At 43.4% G+C, this 25,000-nt stretch overlaps 2 protein-coding genes across 2 annotated transcripts in view; both read left to right on the top strand.

The window, feature by feature from the left end:
* rgs7a (regulator of G protein signaling 7a) overlaps positions 1-22,167 on the top strand; it is a gene marked incomplete at its 3' end in the record, with an annotated part of 67,027 nt that extends 44,860 nt beyond the window's left edge. The window contains exons 7-14 of the mRNA XM_084321415.1: positions 2,993-3,067; positions 5,615-5,713; positions 6,145-6,206; positions 8,714-8,824; positions 10,901-11,026; positions 13,380-13,566; positions 17,625-17,714; positions 22,147-22,167. Of these exons, the coding sequence (XP_084177541.1) occupies positions 2,993-3,067; positions 5,615-5,713; positions 6,145-6,206; positions 8,714-8,824; positions 10,901-11,026; positions 13,380-13,566; positions 17,625-17,714; positions 22,147-22,167 (771 nt within the window). The remainder of the gene's footprint in view (positions 1-2,992; positions 3,068-5,614; positions 5,714-6,144; positions 6,207-8,713; positions 8,825-10,900; positions 11,027-13,379; positions 13,567-17,624; positions 17,715-22,146) is intronic.
* Positions 22,168-24,773: 2,606 nt separating this feature from the next.
* Positions 24,774-25,000, top strand: part of grem2a (gremlin 2, DAN family BMP antagonist a) — a 13,058-nt gene continuing 12,831 nt past the window's right edge. Inside the window, exon 1 of the mRNA XM_084321755.1 lies at positions 24,774-25,000. This exon is cut by the window's right edge and continues 250 nt beyond it. The gene's annotated coding sequence lies outside the window, so the exon portion shown is untranslated.

Here is a 25,000-nt window from a genome sequence, read left to right as displayed (position 1 = left end):
AAAAACATTAACACAGTCTAATCACGCTCTATGAAATACAACATAATTCTACACCAAGGCAATCGATTTTAGGGCACACACACACACACACACACACACACACACACACACACACACACACACACACACACACACACACACACACACACACACACAGTCACATACAGTCGAAAGGGGGAGAGAGAGAGAGAGAGAGAGAGAGAGAGAGAGAGAGAGAGAGAGAGAGAGAGAGAGAGAGAGAGAGAGAGAGAGAGAGAGAGAGAGAGAGAGAGAGAGGAGAAGCACTGAATCAGCTGTGTTTGCGCGTGCATGCATTTACTCTCGCCTGTTATATGACATGATTGTCTATTCACGCCTCTTATGAGATGATGAAGCCATGTTGAAGTGATCCGTGGTCAACGGGGGAAACGTTTTAAAAGCTCAAGGAGTTAACAGATGACCAAATAGGTTATGACTCCAAGCAGCGGTCCACGTTAGACAGGCTCAGGTTCACAGGCGGGCACATTCACTTCAATCCGTATGGTCCTTCCATTTAGTCTATGCCTCTCAGTCTGCAGTGACCACATTGGTCCTCATTCTCGAACGGACATACGTGAAAGTTACCAAGGAATTCCTCCACAACTGGATTTACGAACTTATTCGGCATTCTTGAACGGCTTCGTATATTACATTTGTTGTAGGATTTATGTGTGATTTACGAACTCGAAAAGGCAGTCGGACAGACCGGTGTGCGCCCGTGTTTTCAACAGCTTTCTTGGGGATCGCCATCACTTTTTGTATTTATTTGTAATGATAATAAATACGAATATATCTCGATGTATTGGCTTGCACCCAAGTTTATAGCAGCTTTCTTTGGGACAAGTCCTTGGGGATTGCCATCACTTCGATTCCACAGACATCCACGTAATTCAATCATTATTTTTTTTATATATCTGTTTATTGGTTTTTTTTCCAGTGCAACCAACATTTACAAATTATATGTACTTAAAAATGTTCTATTTGAAACACAAAACAGAATACAAAGGACAGCAGACATCAAGACAAAGTGACAGGCAGACAAACAAATTTCAGAGAGAGATTATAGTAATGGTAATAAGAAATATATTTAAAAAAAAAAAATTAATTAGTAATTAAATAATTATAATGATAATACATCCGACAATATTTGTATCATTAACAATTACGTTTTGCATTTATAGTCCTGACTCAATGAGGCATGGTGAGCATTACACACACACACACACACACACACACACACACACACACACACACACACACACACACACACACACACACACACACACACACACACACACACACACACACACACACACATAAACTAAATACTGTACATAAGAAGTAACCCAAAAAATATAGAGATACTGTATGGAATAGACAGTATTAATATGCCATATACCGTCTTCTTCTCTATGATATTATTTGTTTATTAAAGCAAATGACACAATGTAATCGTGTCCAACCTCACATGGAGAAAAATAAAGGGTCACAAAAACATTGCATTCTACTCTATGGAATCAAAACAGTGTCACAAATCCAACTGAAACCAATGATAATCTCTTTTCAACCTTTTACAGACTAATATATTTTTGTACAGTAAAACTGAAGTCCTCCCTCTCTCCCTCTCACACAGTACTATGTGAGAGGTTATTTCCATTGTCTGGGCATTGTGGGACAGACACATACATACAATAAATGTACGCCAGTAATTAACATTTACTATTTTACTCTATTTTAGAAGTCTGTCACCAAAATTACATTACATTTTTCTTGATAATATGAATTGGCATGACTGAATGTTTGTACATTTGTACAATTGATAACAATGTGTATATATACACATACATTTAATTAATTAAACATATACAAGAATTATTATATAAATGTTATAATATATAATATATATATATTATATATATACTATGTATTTTTAAGTGTCAAATAAAATGTGTGGCATTAATACACATTTGCATTACGGCGGTATTAATGTGCTAACTTTGACAGCCCTAATAACAATACATTATTACTTTGCTTATTCCTTCCCCATATACCAATATAACAAAGTGCTAGATCAATAACCGCCTGACAGCATTCCTTGTATCTCTGGTGGTTCTTGTTGATACAGTACATACTGTACTTCCTTAGCAGTAGCATTTAGCTCCCCACCTGATGAGTATATGGGTCTACTCTGCTCCATCTTTCCAACCACCACGGCTCTGTGCTTAATCAGAGAATAACAAGTTCAATGCATGGGAGCTTGGAGCAACATCATCAATATTCATTCTGATTTCACAGTGACACTGTCAAGCCACTTAACGTTGTGCTCCTGGAAGAGATCTAGATTAGGCCACTTGTTCAATCAGACGGAATTTGCACATTGAGAATGTTGATTTCCCCACGGTTTTCCTGTTCTGGTAGAATTGCTGCGTTCGCATTTGATTATCCATTGTTTGATATGAATTGCGGGCGACTGCTCAGAATCCGTTTACATCTTGACCCAATGAGAATGTAAAATCTGAGTTAACTGATTGAAATATTAGAAAGGCCCAAGTTCAAAAGTTAGTATTGTATTTTTGAACATCTAAGACAGCATTTCAAAATATAGTACTGTAGTTTTGAATATCTAAGACAGCAGTTAAAAAGATAGTACTGTAGTTTTGAATATCTAAGACAGCGGTTCAAAAGATAGTACTGTAGTTTTGAACAGCTAAGACAGCGTTTCAAAGGATACAGTAGTTTTGAACATCTAAGACAGTAGTTCAAAATATACTGTAGTTTAGCATATTCAAGACAGTGGTTCGTTCAAAAGATAGTACTGCATTTGTATTCATATCTACCATATCAGACTTATAGTTGGAGAATGCAATAACACTAAAACTGAACTTTCTGAAGCTGAATCATCTGAGACAGTAAGGGTTATTATTATATTCTCCAGGATGAATTGTTGTTGTTTTTATCTGTGGTTTGCTCTCAGCCTGGGTGTGTGAACACGACAGAAGTTGACATTAAGAAGTCCTCCAGAATGAAAAACCCTCACAAGACAAGAAAGGTACGTCTTCCTGCTCTATATACTTCTAGGCTCTGGGCTCAGGGTTATTGCACTTGATAACACAGACATGAACAGTCCCACCCTACCTCTTTGTATTTTGTATATTATTACATTTTCCAGTGCATTTTCTATGTGCATAGCTCTTGATACATGTATGTGTGTGACTACATATGTTGATGTTACACACTTCCAGTCATTTGAATGATGTGGCTAGGACAAACGTGATCTGTGGCCATCTTTAATTGCAATAGTGTGTGTAATACTGACATTTTGTGGTAAACGGCAATGTGCAATCTACGTTTTTGTCTCACCACATTGCACATGCACCAACGGAGTTACGGCAAAAGTTACAAGAACATTTCATCGTAGCTCCACTTATGACCTTTTCGGGCCGATTTTGGCATGCACTAACGGTTCCTTCTCAGGGATTCGCTCGTAGCTAAGAGCAGGAATTACGAGTGCGGAAGAGCAGTCATAAGTCGGATCGGACTGTTGTGCACCGTGATCTTAATTAAGGGCTGTATTTGGGAGGAATCATGGTGATTGCATTCACGTCGATTCTACAGACATTATAATAATAATAAATACAACAATCTCATTAAAAATTATGTTTTACATTTACAGTCATGCCTCAAGAGGCATTGTGATGTCCAAAAATAAATAAAAACACTACACCAACACTGCAAATTACAGTGAATAAATAAATAAGAACTAAACCCAAACTCGCGGATATAGCTATAGTGGAATAGACTGTATTATTATTCCATATTTTGTTATTCTTTTTATTTAATTTTTTTAAACTTTTTCCCCCTCCTTTTTCCTCCGTTTTTCTCCCATCCCAATGTTTGTCGTTATGTCAATTCCCAATCCCCTTCCTGGTCGCTGCGCACTTACCCCCCACAGTCGGTCTGGGAGAGTGGAGGCTATCACATGCTTCCTCCGACACATGTGTAGCCAATCAACCGCTTCTTTTCACCTGGCAGCGCGGACTCTCACTGAGAGGGTGTAACGTGTGGAAAGATCACACTATCCCCCTTAGATCCTTTCCTCGCTGAGCAGGCGCCCCGACCGAACTGTAGGAGTCGCTGTTTACAATGACCAGGACCCACCCACCAGCTTTCCCACCCCTAACACTGCCAATTGTGTTAGTATGAATGACCAGCCAAGCTGGTAGCAATGCAGAGAGCTGGGCTCGAACCCAGCATCTCCCGCACTAGTGGCGAGCGCCTTGCCCACTGCGCCACTTAGCCGCCCCTGCATTATTATTCCATATTTATACCATCTGTGTACTGTATACGTGCATAATGAATAGTTTCAGCAACAGTAAGCTTATATTATTCTAATGATTTGTTTTATTACTATAGTAGTAAGTCATACTGTAGAACATGTACAGTACACATCGGCCTCCAGAATGATGTCTTTTTGCCTCTCCCTCAGTCTGTATACGGCCTGCAGAATGATGTCTTTTGTTTCTCCCTCAGTCTGTATACGGCCTGCAGAATGATGTCTTTTGTTTCTCCCTCAGTCTGTATACGGCCTGCAGAATGATGTCTTTTTGTTTCTCCCTCAGTCTGTATACGGCCTGCAGAATGATGTCTTTTTGCCTCTCCCTCAGTCTGTATACGGCCTGCAGAATGATGTCTTTTTGTTTCTCCCTCAGTCTGTATACGGCCTGCAGAATGATGTCTTTTGTTTCTCCCTCAGTCTGTATACGGCCTGCAGAATGATGTCTTTTGTTTCTCCCTCAGTCTGTATACGGCCTGCAGAATGATGTCTTTTGTTTCTCCCTCAGTCTGTATACGGCCTGCAGAATGATGTCTTTTGTTTCTCCCTCAGTCTGTATACGGCCTGCAGAATGATGTCTTTTGTTTCTCCCTCAGTCTGTATACGGCCTGCAGAATGATGTCGTTTGTTTCTCCCTCAGTCTGTATATGGCCTGCAGAATGATGTCTTTTGTTTCTCCCTCAGTCTGTATACGGCCTGCAGAATGATGTCTTTTGTTTCTCCCTCAGTCTGTATACGGCCTGCAGAATGATGTCTTTTGTTTCTCCCTCAGTCTGTATACGGCCTGCAGAATGATGTCTTTTGTTTCTCCCTCAGTCTGTATACGGCCTGCAGAATGATGTCTTTTGTTTCTCCCTCAGTCTGTATACGGCCTGCAGAATGATGTCTTTTTGTTTCTCCCTCAGTCTGTATACGGCCTGCAGAATGATGTCTTTTTGTTTCTCCCTCAGTCTGTATACGGCCTGCAGAATGATGTCTTTTTGTTTCTCCCTCAGTCTGTATACGGCCTGCAGAATGATGTCTTTTTGTTTCTCCCTCAGTCTGTATACGGCCTGCAGAATGATGTCTTTTGTTTCTCCCTCAGTCTGTATACGGCCTGCAGAATGATGTCTTTTGTTTCTCCCTCAGTCTGTATACGGCCTGCAGAATGATGTCTTTTTGCCTCTCCCTCAGTCTGTATACGGCCTGCAGAATGATGTCTTTTTGTTTCTCCCTCAGTCTGTATACGGCCTGCAGAATGATGTCTTTTTGTTTCTCCCTCAGTCTGTATACGGCCTGCAGAATGATGTCCGTACCCACAGTCCCACCCACACCCCCGCTCCAGAGGCCAAGCTTCCCACACAGGAGGAGCTGCAGGAAAAGGTTAGAACCACAGAGCCGGTCCTGTAGTACGACAGTATTCAACATTGCAGCATCTTTCATATTTTCCACATTTTTGTTTTTACTCTAGCAATTTGGGATGTACTAATCCATTACACAGAAACCTTTTTTTGTAACAACATGGTGATATGTACATGTAGTTATTATGCATAATATATGAGCTATGGCACAATACATGTCAGATTTAGAACGGTTGAGATCCTATTTGTGTGGGAATAAAGCGATTAAGTCCGATAATAAAATTGAAATACAGTTAGTGCAGAATTGTCTTGGCTAACCACCAACTTCCCCCTGGGTTGGCATCATATTATGAGCACATCCTCGCAAACAACGTGCTTCTCTTCATCCTGCTTTCAGAGCCAAGAAAGCTTCCAAGGAAATTTATGCTAATCGGTCCCTCACCCTCATTTCAGATCACCTTTTGGCAAGTGCAATTAGACAGGCATCGACTGAAGATGTCCAAAGTGGCGGAGAGGTGAGTGATGTTCTCTGTGTCTTTATTCGGTTTAGCCATCGATCCGTTTATTGGATCCTTAAATGGCCTGACGTGGCACGGAAATGAAGAGCTCCGATGACCTTGGGGAAAGCGATCGGGCCCAGAGACAGTGCCTTCGGTGGGTGTTGGCACAGCGGTGAGGCTGCCAGATAAATGGAGGGGAAACACAAAGCCACTGGATGTGTGTCGTTTCCTGGGAGTTCGAGTTCATGTTCAAGTTCTTTATTTGTCATACACAACAATACTGGGGGCATTGCAGGGGCATGCAATTCTTGTGTTTCGAGCTCAGACTCAACGGTGCACAATTAAGAAACATCAATGAATACAAGAATGGTAACAAGGTAGTAGTAGTAGTAGTAGTAGTAGTAGTAGTAACATCAAATAAAATATGTGTGTGTGTGTGTGTGTGTGTGTGTGTGTGTGTGTGTGTGTGTGTGTGTGTGTGTGTGTGTGTGTGTGTGTGTGCAGGCCCGGACTGGCCATCGGGAGCACCGGGAGTTTTCCCGGTGGCCTGGCCTGCACAGATAAAAAAAAAAAAAAAAAAAAATTATATATAAAAAAAACAAATTAATTAATTTTCTTTTTTTAATTATAATTTTTTATTTATTTTTTGCCAGGCCATTGTTTCTAGTTGTGGCGGCGGCGCGGCGCGATAGTTAGATAACCTAGGTGGGTGGGGAACAACCAGGATTTTACTGTCTGCGACAGAGTTGGAGAACTATCTGACTCTCTCCCTCACGCGGACACACACACACAATGGAGCCGTGCTGCCGCTTGTGATTGGTGGAGGCGGGACCAGGCGATACAACTGATTGACAGCGGAGGCGGCGAATGGAATGGCAGACGGCACTCAGATGCAGAATAACAGCCAGGCAGTGAGCCAGGTAGTGAGGGACTCGGGAGAGATACAGTAGAGCGAAAGTCAATTAACGTTGATGTCAAGATGGACAGTGGAAGAAAGAGAAAGGGTGGACGAGAGAGGGATAAAACAAAGAAAAAGAAAGGCCCTTACAGGAGAGAGTGGTTAACTGTATTATAATAGTAAATAGACAAATATGTTGTGCTCTTGCTTTTTTCTTTTTGAAGGTGGAGAGAGTAGCATTGCTATAGTGCCACAACAGTTTTATTTGAGGTCCATAACAGTACATTGTACTAAGCAATTGTTGGCTCATTAGTTTGTGATTCACATGCACTAAAATGCACCAGAATGCAGGAAATTAAGTCTTTGTAACAAAAAAAATCCTGGTGGGGGACCCCCAGAACCCCCTCTTAAAAAGTGGCCTGATTGGGGCTATATTTCGCGCTATATCTCCCGGTATGAATTATTTCCCCAGTCCGGCCCTGTGTGTGTGTGTGTGTGTGTGTGTGTGTGTGTGTGTGTGTCAAGAGTTTTTTAATAGGCCTATCTCCTGTTCTTGTCCTTGTTCAGGAGTCTTGTGGCTTGTGGGAAAAAGCTGTACCTGAACCCGCTGGTAGGCTGGTGAGGCTGAATTAGACAGAGAGCAGATAGCTCTTCGGCCTTCTGTCCAAACACACAGTCACTATCTTTCTCTCGCTAATCTCTGCCTCTGTCAGGTGCGAGAAGAATGCTACAAGTACTTTCACGACTAATTTCCCGTTAACACTCGAGGTCGTACAGTACGATGCAAAAGTGAATTCCCAAATCACACACAATTCACACAACCGGAGATAATGTCCTTAACTGTATCTGCATCTGTATCTGTATCTGTATCGGTATCGGTATCTGCATCTGTATCTGTATCTGTTCAACCAAGAAAATTATCTGTATCTGTATTCAGATAGAAGACCGGACCTGGGCGTGGTTTATACTGGAATTGTGTTAATAAAATAAAAATAATCAAATGTATGCAACAATTACACAAGATGGGAACAGATGTAATCAAATTAACAAATGCACATCAGAAGAAGTCACTTTAGGGGCGCCCAAGTGGCCAACCATGTAACGCGCTGCGTTGCGAAGCGGCCGATCCGGGTTCGATTCCCGGACCAGGCATCCCTTGCTGAATGTCTTCTTCCTCTCTCTCTCTCTCTCTCTCTCTCTCTCTCTCTCTCTCTCTCTCTCTCTCTACCGGACTGCCCGGTAGTAAAAACAATAAAAGTCTACAAAAAACATAATAATACAAAAAAAGAAAAAAGTCACTTTAAATCTGGTGTCTTAAGCAAATGCAATTGTTGTGTCTTTAAAGCATCAACTATATTTAATATTGGCATATATTTAATTGTGAATATAGCTTTTTACCTCCTCATACTGTACTTGTAAAAAAAATTTACACAACAGTATTACAAAACAGTAATAGTATACATTAACTTTTTTGCCTATTTTAGATTTTCTTCTGCAGCCTGTAGATGATTATGAGAAAATAATAACCAATCAATAATAAGTATCAGATTTCTTTTTTTACTTTGGTTGTTTGACAGTGTAGTGCTATAGATTAATGGTTTCGTCTATTGTCTGTCCTCCTCAGTTTGCTGGCCTACACAGAGCAGTATATTGAGTACGACCCCTTTCTGACGCTGCCCGACCCATCTAACCCCTGGATCTCAGACGACACCACAGTCTGGGAGCTGGAGGCCAGGTGTGTGTTAGTGTTAGTGTTAGTGTGTGTGTGTGTGTGTGTGTGTGTGTGTGTGTGTGTGTGTGTGTGTGTGTGTGTGTGTGTGTGTGTGTGTGTGTGTGTGTGTGTGTGTGTGTGTGTGTGTGTGTGTGTGTGTGTGTGTGTGTGTGTGTGTGTGTGTGTGTGTGTGTGTGTGTGTGTGTGTGTGTGTGTGTGTGTGTGTGTGTGTGTGTGTGTGTGTGTGTGTGTGTGTGGGGGGCATGTGCGTGTGAGAGAGAGAGAGAGAGAGAGAGAGAGAGAGAGAGAGAGAGAGAGAGAGAGAGAGAGAGAGAGATTCTGACAAAGCATTAATAGTGAAAAAAACTGTATCTCCGCTACTTGGTGGTGGAGGGAACATGTAAATTGAACATTTTCTATCTCTATCTCACTGTTACTATATAATGATATTCATAGAGATAATAGTTTCCCAGCATTAGGTCACGGGACTGGAGAAGGTCTCTATTATATGAGAGGTTGATGTAGATGTTGGTGCATGTCAAGTATTAATATTAATGGTCCCTAAAACACAAAGAGAAATGCTGGTATATATGATAACATACTGTAGGTATATGTACAACATATCATTTAGAGAGTGCGTTAACATTCACATTAACATTTTGGTACTAGCTAATATCCCAGTGAGCCAGTTTAATTTTTTTTTTTCCCTCCTTTTTCCTCTGATTTTTCTCCCATCCCAATGTTAGTCGTTATGCCAATTCCCAATCCCCTTCCTGGTCGCTGCGCACTTACCCCCCACAGTCGGTCTGGGAGAGTGGAGGCTACCACGTGCTTCCTCCGACACACGTCTAGCCAATCAACTGCTTCTTTTCACCTGGCAGCGCAGACTCTCACTGAGAGGGTGTAACGTGTGGAAGGATCACACTACCCCCCTTAGATCCTATCCGCTCTGAGCAGGCGCCCCGACCGAACTGTAGGAGTCGCTGTTTACAACGACCCGGACCCACCCCGCCAGCTTTCCCACCCTCTAATACTGCCAATTGTATTAGTGTGAACGGCCAGCCAAGCTGGTGACAACGCCGGGAGCTGGATTCGAACAGGCGAATCCAGCGTCTCCGGCGTTTGGTGACGAACGCAATCTCCGCTACGCCACCTGACCGCGAGCCAGTTTCATTTTGATCAATTACCAGTACACACATATACATGAATAAATGGAACATTGGGAGTATTGCCATGGAAACTCACACAGACAAAAGCCATCTGTAAACAGGAGAAGGCTTACATGCCTCAATATCCCAGCTAATAGTGGCATATCCCAACAATCATATTTGAGTTTGTCATAGGGACCACCCAGTGGCGTTGCGCAATATGTCGGGGCCCCCCCGCAGATCAGACCATGAGGCCCCGCCCACTCCCCTCCGCTACGCCACTGGGACCACCGCCACCAAGCCTCTTCAACTCATCCAGAACGCAGCCACCCATCTGATCTCCAACCTACCAAAGTCAGCCGTTGTTACCCCACTTCTTAGGGACCTGCCCTGGCTCCCCATCGCCGCACAAATTCACTTCAAGGTCCTCAACCTGGCATATCGCGTAGCGAAGGGAACGGCTCCTGCCTACCTCTGGTCAATGGTCTCTAACTATATACACCCCCAAGACCCCTCCGCTCTACATCCTCTGGCCGCCTCAGACCCACTCCTATCCGAGCTCCGGGAGGGTCATCAAAGAGAAGCCGCCTATTCCTGGTCCTCGCTCCACAATGGTGGAACAAACTTCCCACCACAGTTAGGACAGCCGAGACCTGGCGAATCTTTCGCCGTCGACTAAAAACACACTTCTTCAATCAATATCTGAAATGAATACAAATAAAACACTAACCTTCTTACTGTCTTATACTATCATGCACTCTTCCTACTATACTAAATGTCTTTACTACTATGCACTCAACACTGCAGCACCCAAGTTTCAGCACTGTTTGATGAACATTGTTACTCAGATGTAAGAGTCGTACCCTTCCTGCAGACTTTTGAGAAAATGAGGATGTTGTGGATCAGGTGATCAGGTGATCAGGTGTTGTGCTGAGTGTTCCTCTCTCCCCAGCAAAGAGCCAGGGCAGCAGAGAGTGAAGAGATGGGCGTTCGGCATTGACGAAGTCCTAAAGGACCCTGTGGGGAGAGAGCAGTTCCTCAAGTTCCTAGAGTCTGAGTTCAGCTCAGAGAACCTCAGGTAAGACACATACTGTACACTCTACACTCACTCTCTCTCTCTCTCTCTCTCTCTCTCTCTCTCTCTCTCTCTCTCTCTCTCTCTCTCTCTCTCTCTCTCTCTCTCTGATACATATATATACATATCTCTCCCTTACTCACACACACGCACACACACACACACACACACACACACACACACACACACACACGCACGCACGCACACACACACACACACACACACACACACACACACACACACACACACACACACACACACACACACACACACACTTCCTATAATTCCTAACATTATCTCCTCTGCGCCCTCTGGTGGTACATGTCTATATTGCTTATAGTTAATTTTGAGATCAATAAATAATACTGCATAATGTACCTATAACTGGATCTAATAGATATTCTCAAAGGACACGTCCATGACCATACAAATATCTATTAAACCATACAGTCCAGTCATTTTTTTTTGTTTATTTAAAAGGTTCATTGCTGTCACCTTGCTGGTGGTTGAAGGGATAGTCCAGCATTTTGGAACCCTAACCTAACTAGCTCTGGCTAGTTAGCCACAAACAAATGCAAAGTCAATGGGGCCAAGCTCCTGTCTGTACAAGCTGACTGAGGACAACTGACATGTACTTGAGTGCACTGTGGTGTGGAGTAGACTCAGGGGGAGCGAGGTTCAGGGGAGAGTGGCGCATGTTCATGGCATGAACAGTCTTATAATAACACAACATATCAATTCTTAAAATAGGTGGCATTGCCCTTTAAGACCATAGGAGTCGACTATCTTGTGGTCAACTCTCCACTACTACTGTACATCCCAAAACCGCTGGGTCCGCTTTTTGATCTCTTATTATATATATAACAGCTGATATACTCTGCTCTGCCTAGTGACATATGCATACATGTGGAGTGCACATGTTTATCATTACACTCAGTGTGATATGCATATGGGGAACGCTCAGGGGGTAGAGAGCGCGTGGAGTGGTCGTCTGGCAATCAGAAGGTTCCTGGTTCGATTCCAGCTCCGGCCGGCCGGCAGCATGTTGATGAAGTGTCCTTGAACAAGACCCTTAACTCCTCCTGATGAGCAGCAGGTTTGCACCTCGCCTCTGCTGTCTGTGTGTGAATGTGTGTGTTAATGGATGAATGTTAGGCATACGTTATAAAGCACTTTGGATAAAACTAGGGATGTCCGATATTATCGGCCGATATCGGCATTAAAATGTGATATCGGAAAATATCGGTATCGGTTTTCAAAAAATAAAAAAACTTAAATGTTTTTAATTTTTTTTTTACATTTCTATAACCTTTATTTACCCAGGCAAGCAAGTAAGAACAAATTCTGATTTTATTTATTGTCAAAAGTATGCATAATGTTGTGTTAATTCCACAACAAGAGATATGTAATGTTAATTACCTGAAATTATTCAGTTTTTTGGGGGGAAACCCTGCATATATCGGTATCGGTCCCCCCCCCCCCCCCCCCCCCCCCCAAAACTGAATAATTTCAGGTAACTAATAATTTCACTGGATGCAATATTGTTATTGTTTTTTTTTTTTTTTTACCGATACCGATATTTTCCCATGTCACATTTTACTGCCGATATCGGCCGATAATATCGGTCGGCCGATAATATCGGCCATCCCTAGATAAAAGCGATATATAAATGTAAATGTACCATCTTGTGACGTGGGAAAGCTGAAGAGTGACCCGTAAAGGAATTATTTTACTTAATCTTTTTTTTTTATCTACTTTTTCTCCCCATTTTTCTATTTTTCTCCCGTCCCCAATTTCGTATCGTCCAATTCTACCCTCCCCTGTCTCGAACGCTGTTAGGCCATGCCTCCCACAAGCCGGCTGCAATGTGGACGAAGCCTTACATCACGTGTCCCCTCCGGTACTCGAGGAGGCAGCCGTCGCATCTTTTCACCTGCACAGCGCGGTCTCTCAGCGGCGAGGGTCTGCGTGGGAGCGGGACACGCCGCCCCCGTCGCTTCCTGATTCTACTGCGCAGGCGCACCAACCGACCTGTAGGAGTCGCTGTCCACAACGTCCGATCCCCACCCACCAGCTTCCCACCCCCTAACACTGCCAATTGTGTTAGTATGAACGACCAGCCAAGCCGGTAGCAACGCCAAGAGCTGGGCTCGAACCCAGCGTCTCCTGCGTTGGTGGCGAGCGCCTTGCCCACTGTGCCACCTAGCCGCCCCCATTATTTTACTTTATTGTAGTACATACAATATATACATTTACCCAGGATAGTGGATGCGAGAGGGTTCCAACCGGTTTGGATTGTCTACCTATATATAAGTATTATTTACCATATCCTTGTCTGATGTTTGATTCTATGTAGGTTCTGGCTGGCAGTCCAGGAGTTGAAGAAGCGTCCCATCAGAGAGGTTCCCACCCGGGTGCAGGAGATCTGGCAGGAGTTCATGTTCTCTGGAGCCCCCAGCCCCATCAACGTGGACTCCAAGAGCTACGACAAGACCACCCAGAATGTCAAAGACCCCGGACGCTACGCCTTTGAGGACGCACAGGTTAGCAGTAGTTCATTTTTATCGCTGAGATAGACACAATAACAGACACAATAATAACAAGACACAGGATAACCAGTCGTGTCCCTGTTGTTTCTGTTTTGACAGTCAAAACACGGCAGAATCGACCCGTCTGAAACTTAGCAGTACATGCTACACCGTGCCCTTTTCTGTTGTATGAATAATCAAGATAAGCCCTGCAGTGTTTACTGTGGTTTCTTAAGCTTTTCAAGTCCTGACATTTTCATTTCATGGGACCCAGGCTAGTTAAAACACACAGACATACTACTGTTGGCATACAGGGGGCCCAGCAGATAACACAGGAGACCAGGGTGTATATAGTATCAAGGACACATCAGGATACGGTGTATCATACAATCAAAACACAACATGAATGGAAGTGGATATGCTGAACAATAAAGAAGTTGCTGTTGGGTCAGGAATAATACTAGCATATCCATATCGTCAGGTGGTTGGAAATTATTAAAAGCTCCAATATGTTTTTGCTCAGGGTGTGAAGGCCGAATACATGTCGGAGTTGTTAAATTGTTCAAATATGACTCAGCCATTATTAACGGATCAAACCGGCATGTTGACAGATCAGCGTGTTTGCTGAGCAGTTAAAACGATGACATGTGTTTTCCCAGTTGTGTACATTTCATCGAATGATTGTGGCAGCTTGAGTTGGACTAAAGTGCAGGATGAAGGAGCCAGTGGGAGGTTCTAAGGGTGTTTGGTGTTTAATAAAACAATAATAAAGTTCAAAGGCAGAAATACTAAATACAAACAAAAACGAACACAGACTAGAGATAAACTTACATTGACAAGAAACAGAAGACATTTATTAACAGAAGACAATAGACAAGCAAACAGCACAGAGGAGAGCAAAAAAGGGGATAATAAGAACATGAGAAACACCTGGGCTGATTACACACAAGAGACACCTGGGAGGGAAACAGACTAACAAAGAAGTACAGGAAATAAACAGGGGACGACAACTATGGGACAAGATGGGGAACAAAATACAATGAACCGGAGCAAACAAGAATAAAACGGCCTTGTCCACATGTATACAGATGTTTTTTTAAACATAGTATTTTATCTGTGTTTCGGCCTCCCGTCCACATGAACAGAGTTTCAGGTCACTGAAAACAGAGGGTGGAGTAATAAAAGGTGTATGTGTGAAACAGAGCTAAAATTTAGCTTTTGGAAAACGTTAACATCATGATAAATGGCCCCTGTCCACACGGATATCTTTGAAAACAGAGTATTTTCTCTGCAACCAGGACCATGGAGAGCTCCCCGCAGCTGTTGTTGTTTCGTCTGAGAGATTTTCTAAAAAACTGTTGGTTTGGACAGGAATTCTTTGGGAAATAATGTATTTTTATAAATATCTGTGACGTGAATATCCAGAGTGACAGGGGGAGAGAGAGACAGAGCGAAGGGGGAGAGAGAGAGAAACAGAGTGAAGGGGGGAGACAGAGTGAAGGGGAGAGAGAGAGACAGAGTGAAAGGGGGAGAGAGAGAGAGTGAAGGGGGAGAGAAAGAGCGAGAGACAGAGTAAAGGGGGGGGGGGAGTGATCACATACTGTTGGCATATGGGGCCCATTTTAGGTACTGAGCCATAGTTTAAGAAATGAAGGTGTGAAAAAAAAAAAAAAAAAAAAAATGAAGGTGTATAGTATTGTTGAAGGGTGGATTATCCCTACTTTATGAGAGTAGCTGTACACTGTCACCAGGTAGTGGGAACACAGCAGATCTGGGTCCGGCTGAGTCCCCGACTGTAGTGCAGGAGTATTAGAATTGGGATTTAGCAGAGGGAGCGGATGGGGCCTAGGGTTTACTAACCTAGGGGTGCTGCGCTGGTCCTTCTTGCCCTCCAGGGCGACTTACAGTAATTCCCCAAACACCCACACTTCCCCTAATACTTCCCACACCCTCCCACACCCGGTGGCAGTAGTGATAGATGATATAATTTCTCCCCAAAGCAGTACCTTTCCTTGTTGACGAACGGAGACCTGTCCAGAATACCTGCCCCAATGATACATAGGCCGTGGAAAAGAAGGGGTTAAACAGTAATGCACATTAATCGACACGCACACAGTGATCCCATTTGTACGCCTCTCCTTTTATATAAGTTAGCATGCAATCAATACAAGGCACAATGCATGACACTTAGATCCTACACGTGTAGAAGGGTTCATATACTTTGCACTCGTCCGCAGGGAGAGAGAGAGAGAGAGAGAGAGAGAGAGAGAGAGAGAGGGTACTGGCGAGCTCTGCGAGCTACTCAATCGGAATGATTATTATTATACACACGTGTGGTCTGCACGCCTTAACCACACAACACATGTAACAAAAAAATACAGTGGGCCCACAATTGAAACAAAAATCCTATCTAAGCCGGCATTACACAAAACAACAAACGTTGGGGCGCCCCTAGTCACTGGTGCACGTGCCAGTTCAATGTATCTATTCTCTTCGCCCTTAGAGGGCACGCTCTCAAACAGGAGAATGTTCGCCGATAAAGTTCCAGCGCTCGGAGCGCTAACAGTACCTGGCTTGAGTGTACCAACCGAGTGCTGGCCTGCTCCCGCAACGAATGTCCGTGCCGCGAGATGGCCGTCGAACGGTCCCGTGGTTGTCACCTGTGATAGCAAGGGGCTGGCTGGGCTGACGTTTAGGCAGGCGAAAGCTGGACTGGCTGTCGGCTAGGAGAATGCTGGAGGCGGGTGCGGTCCGGCGACGTCTGTTGCGGTGTCCGCTGCGGGGCTGGGAGACGGTGGGTTGACGCAAGCTAACTGTGCTACTAGGCCTATACTTGAAGCTAAGCTTTGGGTCAGTGCGACCCCCTAGCCTTCCGCCTATACTTTACTAAACGCAGCGCATGCAATATTCACAGCACACTCCGGCAGTAGAACGTCGTGACTATCCCGCACCGTGACGGGGGTCGTATTTCGCTTGTCTTTAGTATCGGGAGCTCCTGCTCCACACGTCTCCTTGCTTCAATGGAAAAACGACGAAGAGGTCGTCCCGCTGTAAGAGCTCCACCTTCAGCCAGCCTCTTCTACACCTGTTGCCACCAGCCCAACGTCGTACCAGCTCCCCCTGGCGACAGTCCAGTTACACAACGTTATCGTGAACACAGTAGAATACAAGGAGTTAGAGTTAGACACATTGAATTACGGTTAGACATATTCAGGTGTCTACAGTATCAAGGACACATTTTGATAATAAACTATAATGATAGCAGACTATAGTATATCATACAATCCACTGAGTCAGGAGTAGAGTGTTTCTGTGGATACTCGAACAGTAGAGAAGATGCCGTTTTGGTCAGGAAAAATACTAGAATATCCAAGTTCTTCAGGTTGTTGAAAGGTTAAAACGTCTTTGATCAATAGCTAGGTCATATTAAAGACTCCAATGTGTTTCCTAAGGGACAGCGCCTTGGCTGAAACATGTTGGAGTTGTTGATTGTTCAAATATGACTCAGCCATTTAATAAAGGATCAAACCACAATGTTGACAGATCAGCATGTTTGCAGAGCAGTTAAATGATGACAGGTGTTTCCCAGTTGTGTACATTTCATCAAAAGGTTTCCGTGCTATTTACTCCAGCCTTGTGTAGAAGCGTCTGGATTCCAGTTTCCCTTCTGGTACAGACCAATCTACAGAATCTACATTCCTGATTACTTACTAGCCATTGTTGAATTGAAATTCTATAAGGCTACAGTACCTGCGGTTGAATGTATTTTTCATTGTACGCCTACACTACTATTAAAAGAATACTCCCAATATTTTGAGAAATACACTTATTTGAGCCACCTTCCCCAGAGTCAGACAAGCACGTGCGTCCGGTACAGACAGATCCGGTTATACTGTACGCTAGCCTAGCTTAGCACAATGACTGGAGGCAGGGGGAATCTGTTAGCTTAGCTCAATCAAAATGGAAGAAATACACCTTTCAACTAACTCTTTTACTTTTTTTTTTATTAGCGCCTCTGTTTATAAATGATATATGAAGTGAATATGTTTTTATTTTTATTTTTCCTGTACCAGGAGCACATCTATAAGCTGATGAAGAGTGACTCATACAGCCGCTTCATACGTTCCAGTGCCTACCAGGAGCTACTACAGGCCAAGAAGAAGGTAAACAAGTGACTCACAGCCTCAGGATCAAGCTGGAGTCTGCTGCCCCTGAATAAAGCCATATTTCTGGCTGAGTGTGCTATGTGGCCCAGACATGTGTACAAACACACGCAGATACCGTGCACACGCACACGTGCACGCACGCACACACACAGACACACGCAAAGAGCAGGAAGGATGTTATGCGGATCATGGATATGCAGCCTACTGCATATTCCATTCCATTGATTTTGTATGATATACAGGCAATTGTATCCTGAAAATATCTCAGCAGTCTTTATTTTTAGTAGTTCTTCAATCATCACCATCCCATCCACCCACTATGGTGTTTCAGTTATTTTGTTTACTATATCTCGTGCCTTTTTAATGGTTTTATCCATCCATCCTCTTTTGTACAGTATGTATTTCTTTACTATCTATCCATTTTTGGATGGAATCAGCAACGCAGATCATCATTTGAGAAGCGTGGTAAGTGGACATGCTTTTCTTCTGGTCAGCCAGGGGACGGTGTGCCAGAGGAAGCATGTCCACTGCTTTATTATCCATCCTCATGTTCGTTTGTGTGTTCTGACATTCCATGACCTGGATTATTCCGGTTTCATCGTTGCTTTTAACTCAGTCATGCAGTGACCAGTCTCCTCTCCTCTCCTCTCCTCTCCTCTCCTCTCCTCTCCTCTCCTCTCCTCTCCTCTCCTCTCTTCTCTTCTCTTCTCCTCCTCTCCTCTCCTCTCCTCTCCTCTCCTCTCCTCCCCTCTCCTCTCTTCTCCTCTCTTCTCTTCTCTTCTCCTCCTCTCCTCTCCTCTCCTCTCCTCTCCTCTCCTCTCCTCTCCTCTCCTCTCCTCTCCTCTCCTCTCCTCTCCTCTCCTCTCCTCTCCTCTCCTCTCTTCTCTTCTCTTCCCCTCCCCTCCTCTCCTCTCCTCTCCTCTCCTCTCCTCTCCTCTCCTCTCCTCTCCTCTCCTCTCCTCTCCTCTCCTCCCCTCTCCTCTCCTCTCCTCCCCTCTCCTCCCCTCTCCTCTCATCGCCTCCCCTCTCCTCTCCCTTTCCCCCTTCATCTCTTCTCTCCTCTCCTTTGCTCTGCTCTACTCTACTCTCTTCGACTCTTCTCTCCTTTTTTCTTCTCTCCCCCTCTCTTCTCCTCTCCTCCGCTCTCCTCTTCTCTCATATCCCTCCTCTCATCTGCTCTCCTCTCATCTCCCCTCTTTTCTCCTGTCCTCTCCTCCGCTCTCCTCTCCTCTCTCTCTCCTCTCCTCCCCTCTCCCTCTCCTCCCTCTCCTCTCCTCTCCTCCGCTCTCCTCTCCTCCCCTCTCCTCCCTCTCCTCTCCTCCCCTCCTCCTCTCCTCTCCCTCTCCTCTCCTCTCCTCTCCTCTCTCCCTCTCCTCTCCTCTCCTCTCCTCTCCTCTCCTCTCCCTCTCTCCTCCTCTCCTCTCATCTCCTCTCTCTCCTCTCTTCTTTTCTCTTCTGCTCTCCAATCTCTTCTCTCCCTTTCCCCCTTCATCTCTTCTGTCTTTATTATCCATCCTCATGTTCGTTTGTGTGTTCTGACATTCCATGACCTGGATTATTCCGGTTTCATTGTTGCTTTTTAACTCAGTCATGCAGTGACCAGTCTCCTCTCCTCTCCTCTCCTCTCCTCTCCTCTCCTCTCCTCTCTCTCCTCTCCTCTCCTCCCTCTCCTCTCCTCTCCTCTCCTCTCCTCTCCTCTCCTCCTCTCTCCCCCTTCATCTCTTCTCTCCTCTCCTTTGCTCTGCTCTACTCTACTCTCTTCGACTCTTCTCTCCTTTTTTTTCTTCTCTCCCCCTCTCCTCTCCTCTGCTCTTCTCTCATCTCCCCTCCTCTCCTCTCCTTTCCTCTCCTCTGCTCTCCTCTCATCTCCCCTCTTCTCTCCTCTCCTTTCCTCTCCTCCGCTCTCCTCCCCTCTCCTCTCCTCCCTCTCCTCTCCTCTCCTCTCTTCTTTTCTCTTCTGCTCTCCAATCTCTTCTCTCCCTTTCCCCCTTCATCTCTTCTGTCCTCTCCTTTGCTCTGCTCTACAATTTTTTTCATTCTCTCCCTCTCTTCTCTCCTTCTCTCCTCTTCTCTCATCTCTCTCTCCCCTCTTCTCTTATCATCTCTTCCTCTTCTGTCCCTCTCTCTTCTCTTCTCCTCTCCTCTCTCTCCTCTTCCTTTCCTCTATCCTTTCCTATTTTCTTCTCTCTTGTTGTTTCTCTGCAGTGTATGCTCTGCTATAGCTCTAACCCAGACACAATAAGAGCAACTTGTAACATGTAATTCTTCTCCCAGAATTGTCAATTTAACATACATTACAAAGGTTTTTGTTGTTCTTCATGAAGCTCTGTGCGGTGTTTGATGTTCTCGTTGTCTCAATCTTTGGCGGTTTCAGTTAATTACTATAATTTGATTTAATTATTTACACACAAGTTATTATTATAACTTTTATAAAGTCTTATGATTATCTATTAATTTATTAATATATTAACATTAAAGGGTACGGTTTTGGACTCTTAGGCCTATTTCCTACTTACCATGATGTTGTCGATTGATGTTGACAATACCCATTTGGTATTGTACAATAATTGTTGCAAAATAATAGATACATAAATACAAATGCTGGTATAAACCACGCCACATTCCAGTCTTCTATCCGAATACAGATAATTGTGTTGGTTGAACAGATACAGATACAGATACAGATACAGATAATGACGTCTCCGCACATCCCTACTACCCCGACTCATTTAAAAATGTGTTGTCTGTGTTCGGTTCAAGCTCTTTCTCAGAAGAGAGAAATGCTGTTCTTCCGCCTGGATACCTGCAGCTGCGGCTGGTTAGACACAACACCAATCAATGGGGCCACACTCCACTCTGCTCCAGGACACCTTCTCGGAGCACTATGGAGTAGGTTTCAACATGTATTTCAGGGCTTGTGCAGACTGGAGCTGGCTGGAGCTGTGGGTATATCCAGTATGAATAACAGCATGGATTGGGGCTGAGAAAGAACTTGAACCGAACACCGACAACATAATTGGTATAAGTATGAAATAGGGATTGGACCCCAGAATACCAGGATTTTTTTTTTTAAATACATTTATTATTTTGCAACAATTATTATACAATACCAGATGGGAACAGATGAAATCAAATGAAAAATTAACATTAGATTAAAGGAAGTCACAAATGTAATTGTTGTGCCTACAAAGCATGAAATTGATTTAATATGGGCACATCATTAATTATGAATATATATGTATACCTCTTCATATTATACTTGTCATCATATTATAATCTTTGACTGTTTTATTATTATTATTATTATTATTATTATTATTATTATTATTATTATTATTATTATTATTATTATTATTATTATTATTATTATTATTATTATTATTATTATTATTATTATTATTATTATTATTATTATTATTATTATTATTATTATTATTATTATTATATTATTATTATTATTATTATTATTATTATTATTATTATTATTATATTATTATTATTATTATTATTTATTATATTTAAAATCGTTCTAATATCATTTTTACACAGCCGGTAGATGATTATGAGCCAATAACCACTTTTACTGCTATTTACTGTAGCACCCTTTTTGTGTAGAACACTTTTGTTGTTCTCTGACAATAACATTTAATCTAATCTAATCTAATCTAATATTATATTATTTATAGAGCAGAACAAGTTTAAGCATGATACGTATGAGCGTCGGAAACTAAATCTTAAAAAAAAAAAGCTCATGTCAATTTTAAATTGTCCCATGTTCAAAGTGTTGTTTCTAAAGTCTATCATCTAGCAAAGTATCACACATAAGCTTGATAAATAGCCTAAATATGAAATTTGTGGGCTGTTTTCCATACATGAGGAAGGACGAGCGGATACTGCTCCGGTTCCAATCACATTGCTTTCCGTGTCTGATCGTTTAAACTGACCATCCTGTCCGAAAGATAAAGTATTTTTGAACAGATTATTATTAAATGACGTCTATAGATGAAATTCCTGGAGTTGGGGTTGATCCTGAAATAGAAACAGGAAATACGATTACTGATATTTCCATGGGTCCCAACAAAGAAACGGTGCAGTCGTCCTAAAGGTAGTTTTTATGGCGAACAGATGGGAATCGTGCATCTATAGGCGGAGTGCGCTGCGTCAATGGAGCTCATAACATAACAATTATTTTATATAATATGATTATCTGTGTAATAAAAACATCGGTGTCCATCTTATTATCTTTGCTTTCAGGCTCATCAACCCCAATAGCTAGTCACTGTCAGAGTGCCGTTTGATTACTATCACTATAACAGTGTAGTCCGCCTGTTAGAATGTGGGGTCATGTGACCTGTTAGTTGCTTGGACTTCAGAACCTCAGCCTACTCAACATACTCTCTTATTCTGTCTTTTTCCCTTGTCCCCACAGAAAAGCAAGAACTTGTTTTGAAGGATGCTGCTTCCAGGTATGTGGTCGATGGCTGTTGATGCAGAATGCCTTTGTGTTAGCCTCTTTACCCTCCCTACCACACAAAGAGATATCTCAATTTAATTCATAGATTATTGTCCATACCCAATCAGCTTTGTAACCATCTATATTTTGTCATCCCTCCCTCCTCCTTCTCTCTCTCTCTCTCTTCTCCCGGTGGCAGGGCAAATCCTTGCATCCAAGAGGCTGAGCAGTCTTGTGCCATCACGCTAGAATCAACACTGTCTCTCTACCTCTGCGGGACGCAGAGAGAGAGAGAGAGAAGAGAGAGAGGGACCATCTCATTTCTACATCGTCGTTGTCCGTCATACGCTCTCGGTTCTGACACCCGAGTTGCCAGACTGTCCAGTTTGTCCGTCCTTCCGTCCGTCTGTCCGTCCGTCCGTCCGCCAGATGTTGCATGTCCAGGGAGAAGATCCGTCTTCTGTCTTCTTTTACAGTACCTGATGTATTTCCCAGTATTCTCTGAGAGAGAGAGAGCGAGAGAGAGAGAGAGAGAGAGAGAGAGAGAGAGAGAGAGAGAGAGAGAGAGAGAGAGAGAGAGAGAGAGAGAGAGAGAGAGAGAGAGAGGCATTGCCGGACATTGTAGGGGCACTGAGAGACTGATGGAAGAATGCCTGTAAAAGAAAATCTGGTGTTCCAGTTCTTCCTTCGTAAAAACACTGACCCCTTAGTTCACTTCCAGCGTCTACTAATGATGTCAGAGAGAAAAGAAGAGGGGGGGGGGAATTAATAAAGAGAAATAGATTAAAAAAAATATAATAATTAAATGACAGCTTAAAACTGGAAATTCTAATCAATATGTCATCACTATACACTGAACTGAGATCACAGATACCTTGTCACGTCATGGAAGTGTTGTGCGGTATGCATATACAGTATATATTATTATGATTGTTATTTATTATCGTACATTTCTTTTGCATTGCGTTGATTTCAATTGCACTACAATAATTAGCACATAACGGTTTTCATTGCACTTGTAAAGTCACATTCTAAATGACAAAATAATGCTGTCTTATGTCTTATGTAGAACGTAATTATTTGTTATTCTCTCCTGCATTTATTTTTATACCATATTTAAAGACACTTTTACTTAAAATGTATAATTAAAGGTGGACCTTTATCTGTTATCACGCCCTCGCCTTGGATTTCTTTACCGTCTCACAAACCCCTCGTGATGCTGTAGCAGGGCGGGTGTAGGGGGAGGGGGGTGCAGAGAGTGCAACAGGGCCACGGTTTTGGGGTCCACAAAGAGAGGAGAGCCCCTTCCAAGAGTAAATAGTGGCCACACACTCATTACAGCCTAGCTCCATCAGTGCACTATAGTAAAGAAAGCAATCGTCTTGAGTTGTTGAATTGTACTTATTTTTCCATGAACCTAAGCTACAGTAATTCTAATGGGACTGAAGAACAATGTACAATGAACAATGCACTTTGTTCGACGCCACTAGGTGGTGATATATTATTTCCTACCAGCAGCCCCATTATCCTACGTCTCCCCTCCTCTCAACTCACAGCTCTCCCCCTTGGCTCAGATCTGCTCAAAAGGAAACATGGTGCTATGGTGACAGATGTTTTTTTTTATTTATTTTTTTGTAGTGTCATCCTTTTCCTGGTCTGTCGCAATGTTTACTACTCAGATCAGACGGTGCCCATATGAGGCTTTTCCTCAGCATGTAGAGACGTTGCAGCTCTTTGATGGGCAGTGGGTGGGGGCCAGGGGCTCGGGGGCGGGTGGCTGGTGGAGGACAGTCCCAGTGCCCAGTGGTCAGCTTAGTAACAACCGCAAAACAGACAAATAGCATTGTCTCTGCTGAGTCAAGGAATGCGTGTCGTGACAGTTTCAAAGCATCCTGTCACTCTCGTCTGGCTATGCGATGATTTATGATTTGTGGAATTTTTATTTTATTTTAAAGATTGTAGATGATCAAAGCTGTATCCTAAGCAGTAAGATCTTAATGTGATATTGTGGTTTAGCGTGCCGGAGTGGAGAGATGGCAAGGGATCGGAAAGAGCTGAGATGGGCATTTTCTTATTTTTATTTTTTTTGTATGTTGAATGTCTGGTAGTGGTCCATCCACTTTATTGTCTGACTTCACTAAAGTTGGAGAAAATGGGAGAGAGGAAAGGAGGAGGAATAACAACGAACGTAAAGGAGGATCGATGCCACACAGCATGGGTGTGTGTGTGAACATGAAGAAGGTGGGGAGTTCAGACAGAGGAAGATACAGAGGAGGAAGAGGGGGGGGGGGGGCGAGAGAGAGAGAGAGAGAGAGAGAGAGAGACGAGAGAGAGAGAGAGAGAGAGAGAGAGAGAGAGAGAGAGAGAGAGAGAGAGAGAGAGAGAGAGAGAGAGAGAGAGAGAGAGAGAGAGAGGGGTAAATGAAAGAAGCAAGGCTTGGTTTGATTCACATTGTGATCGGGGCCAATAGGAAGAGCCCTCCCGGCCTTAAGGAGGGAACAGAGAGGGGGGGGGGGGGGGGGGATTTCAAAACTCCAACATGAGGCACTGAGGCTCCCAGTCCACAGCACAGCACAGCACAGGAGTACAGAGTACAGCACAGGACAAGGTTATAGTGGGTCCCTTAGACTCTTGGAGCTATTACCCAGAACATCAGGAAAGGAGAGAGAGAGAGAGAGAGAGAGAGAGAGAGAGAGAGAGAGAGAGAGAGAGAGAGAGAGAGACAGAGTAAAGGGGGGGAGTGATCACATACTGTTGGCATAGAGAGAGAGAGAGAGGGAGAGAAAATACACAACAGGGAGAAAGACGAAAGCGACGTCAGAAAAGATGG

This window comes from Notolepis coatsorum, assembly GCF_963971535.1.
Source record: "Notolepis coatsorum genome assembly, chromosome: 9".
Lineage (NCBI taxonomy): Eukaryota > Metazoa > Chordata > Actinopteri > Aulopiformes > Paralepididae > Notolepis > Notolepis coatsorum.
Note: the sequence above shows the minus strand (reverse complement) of the source record. Positions and strands in the feature narration are given on the sequence as shown.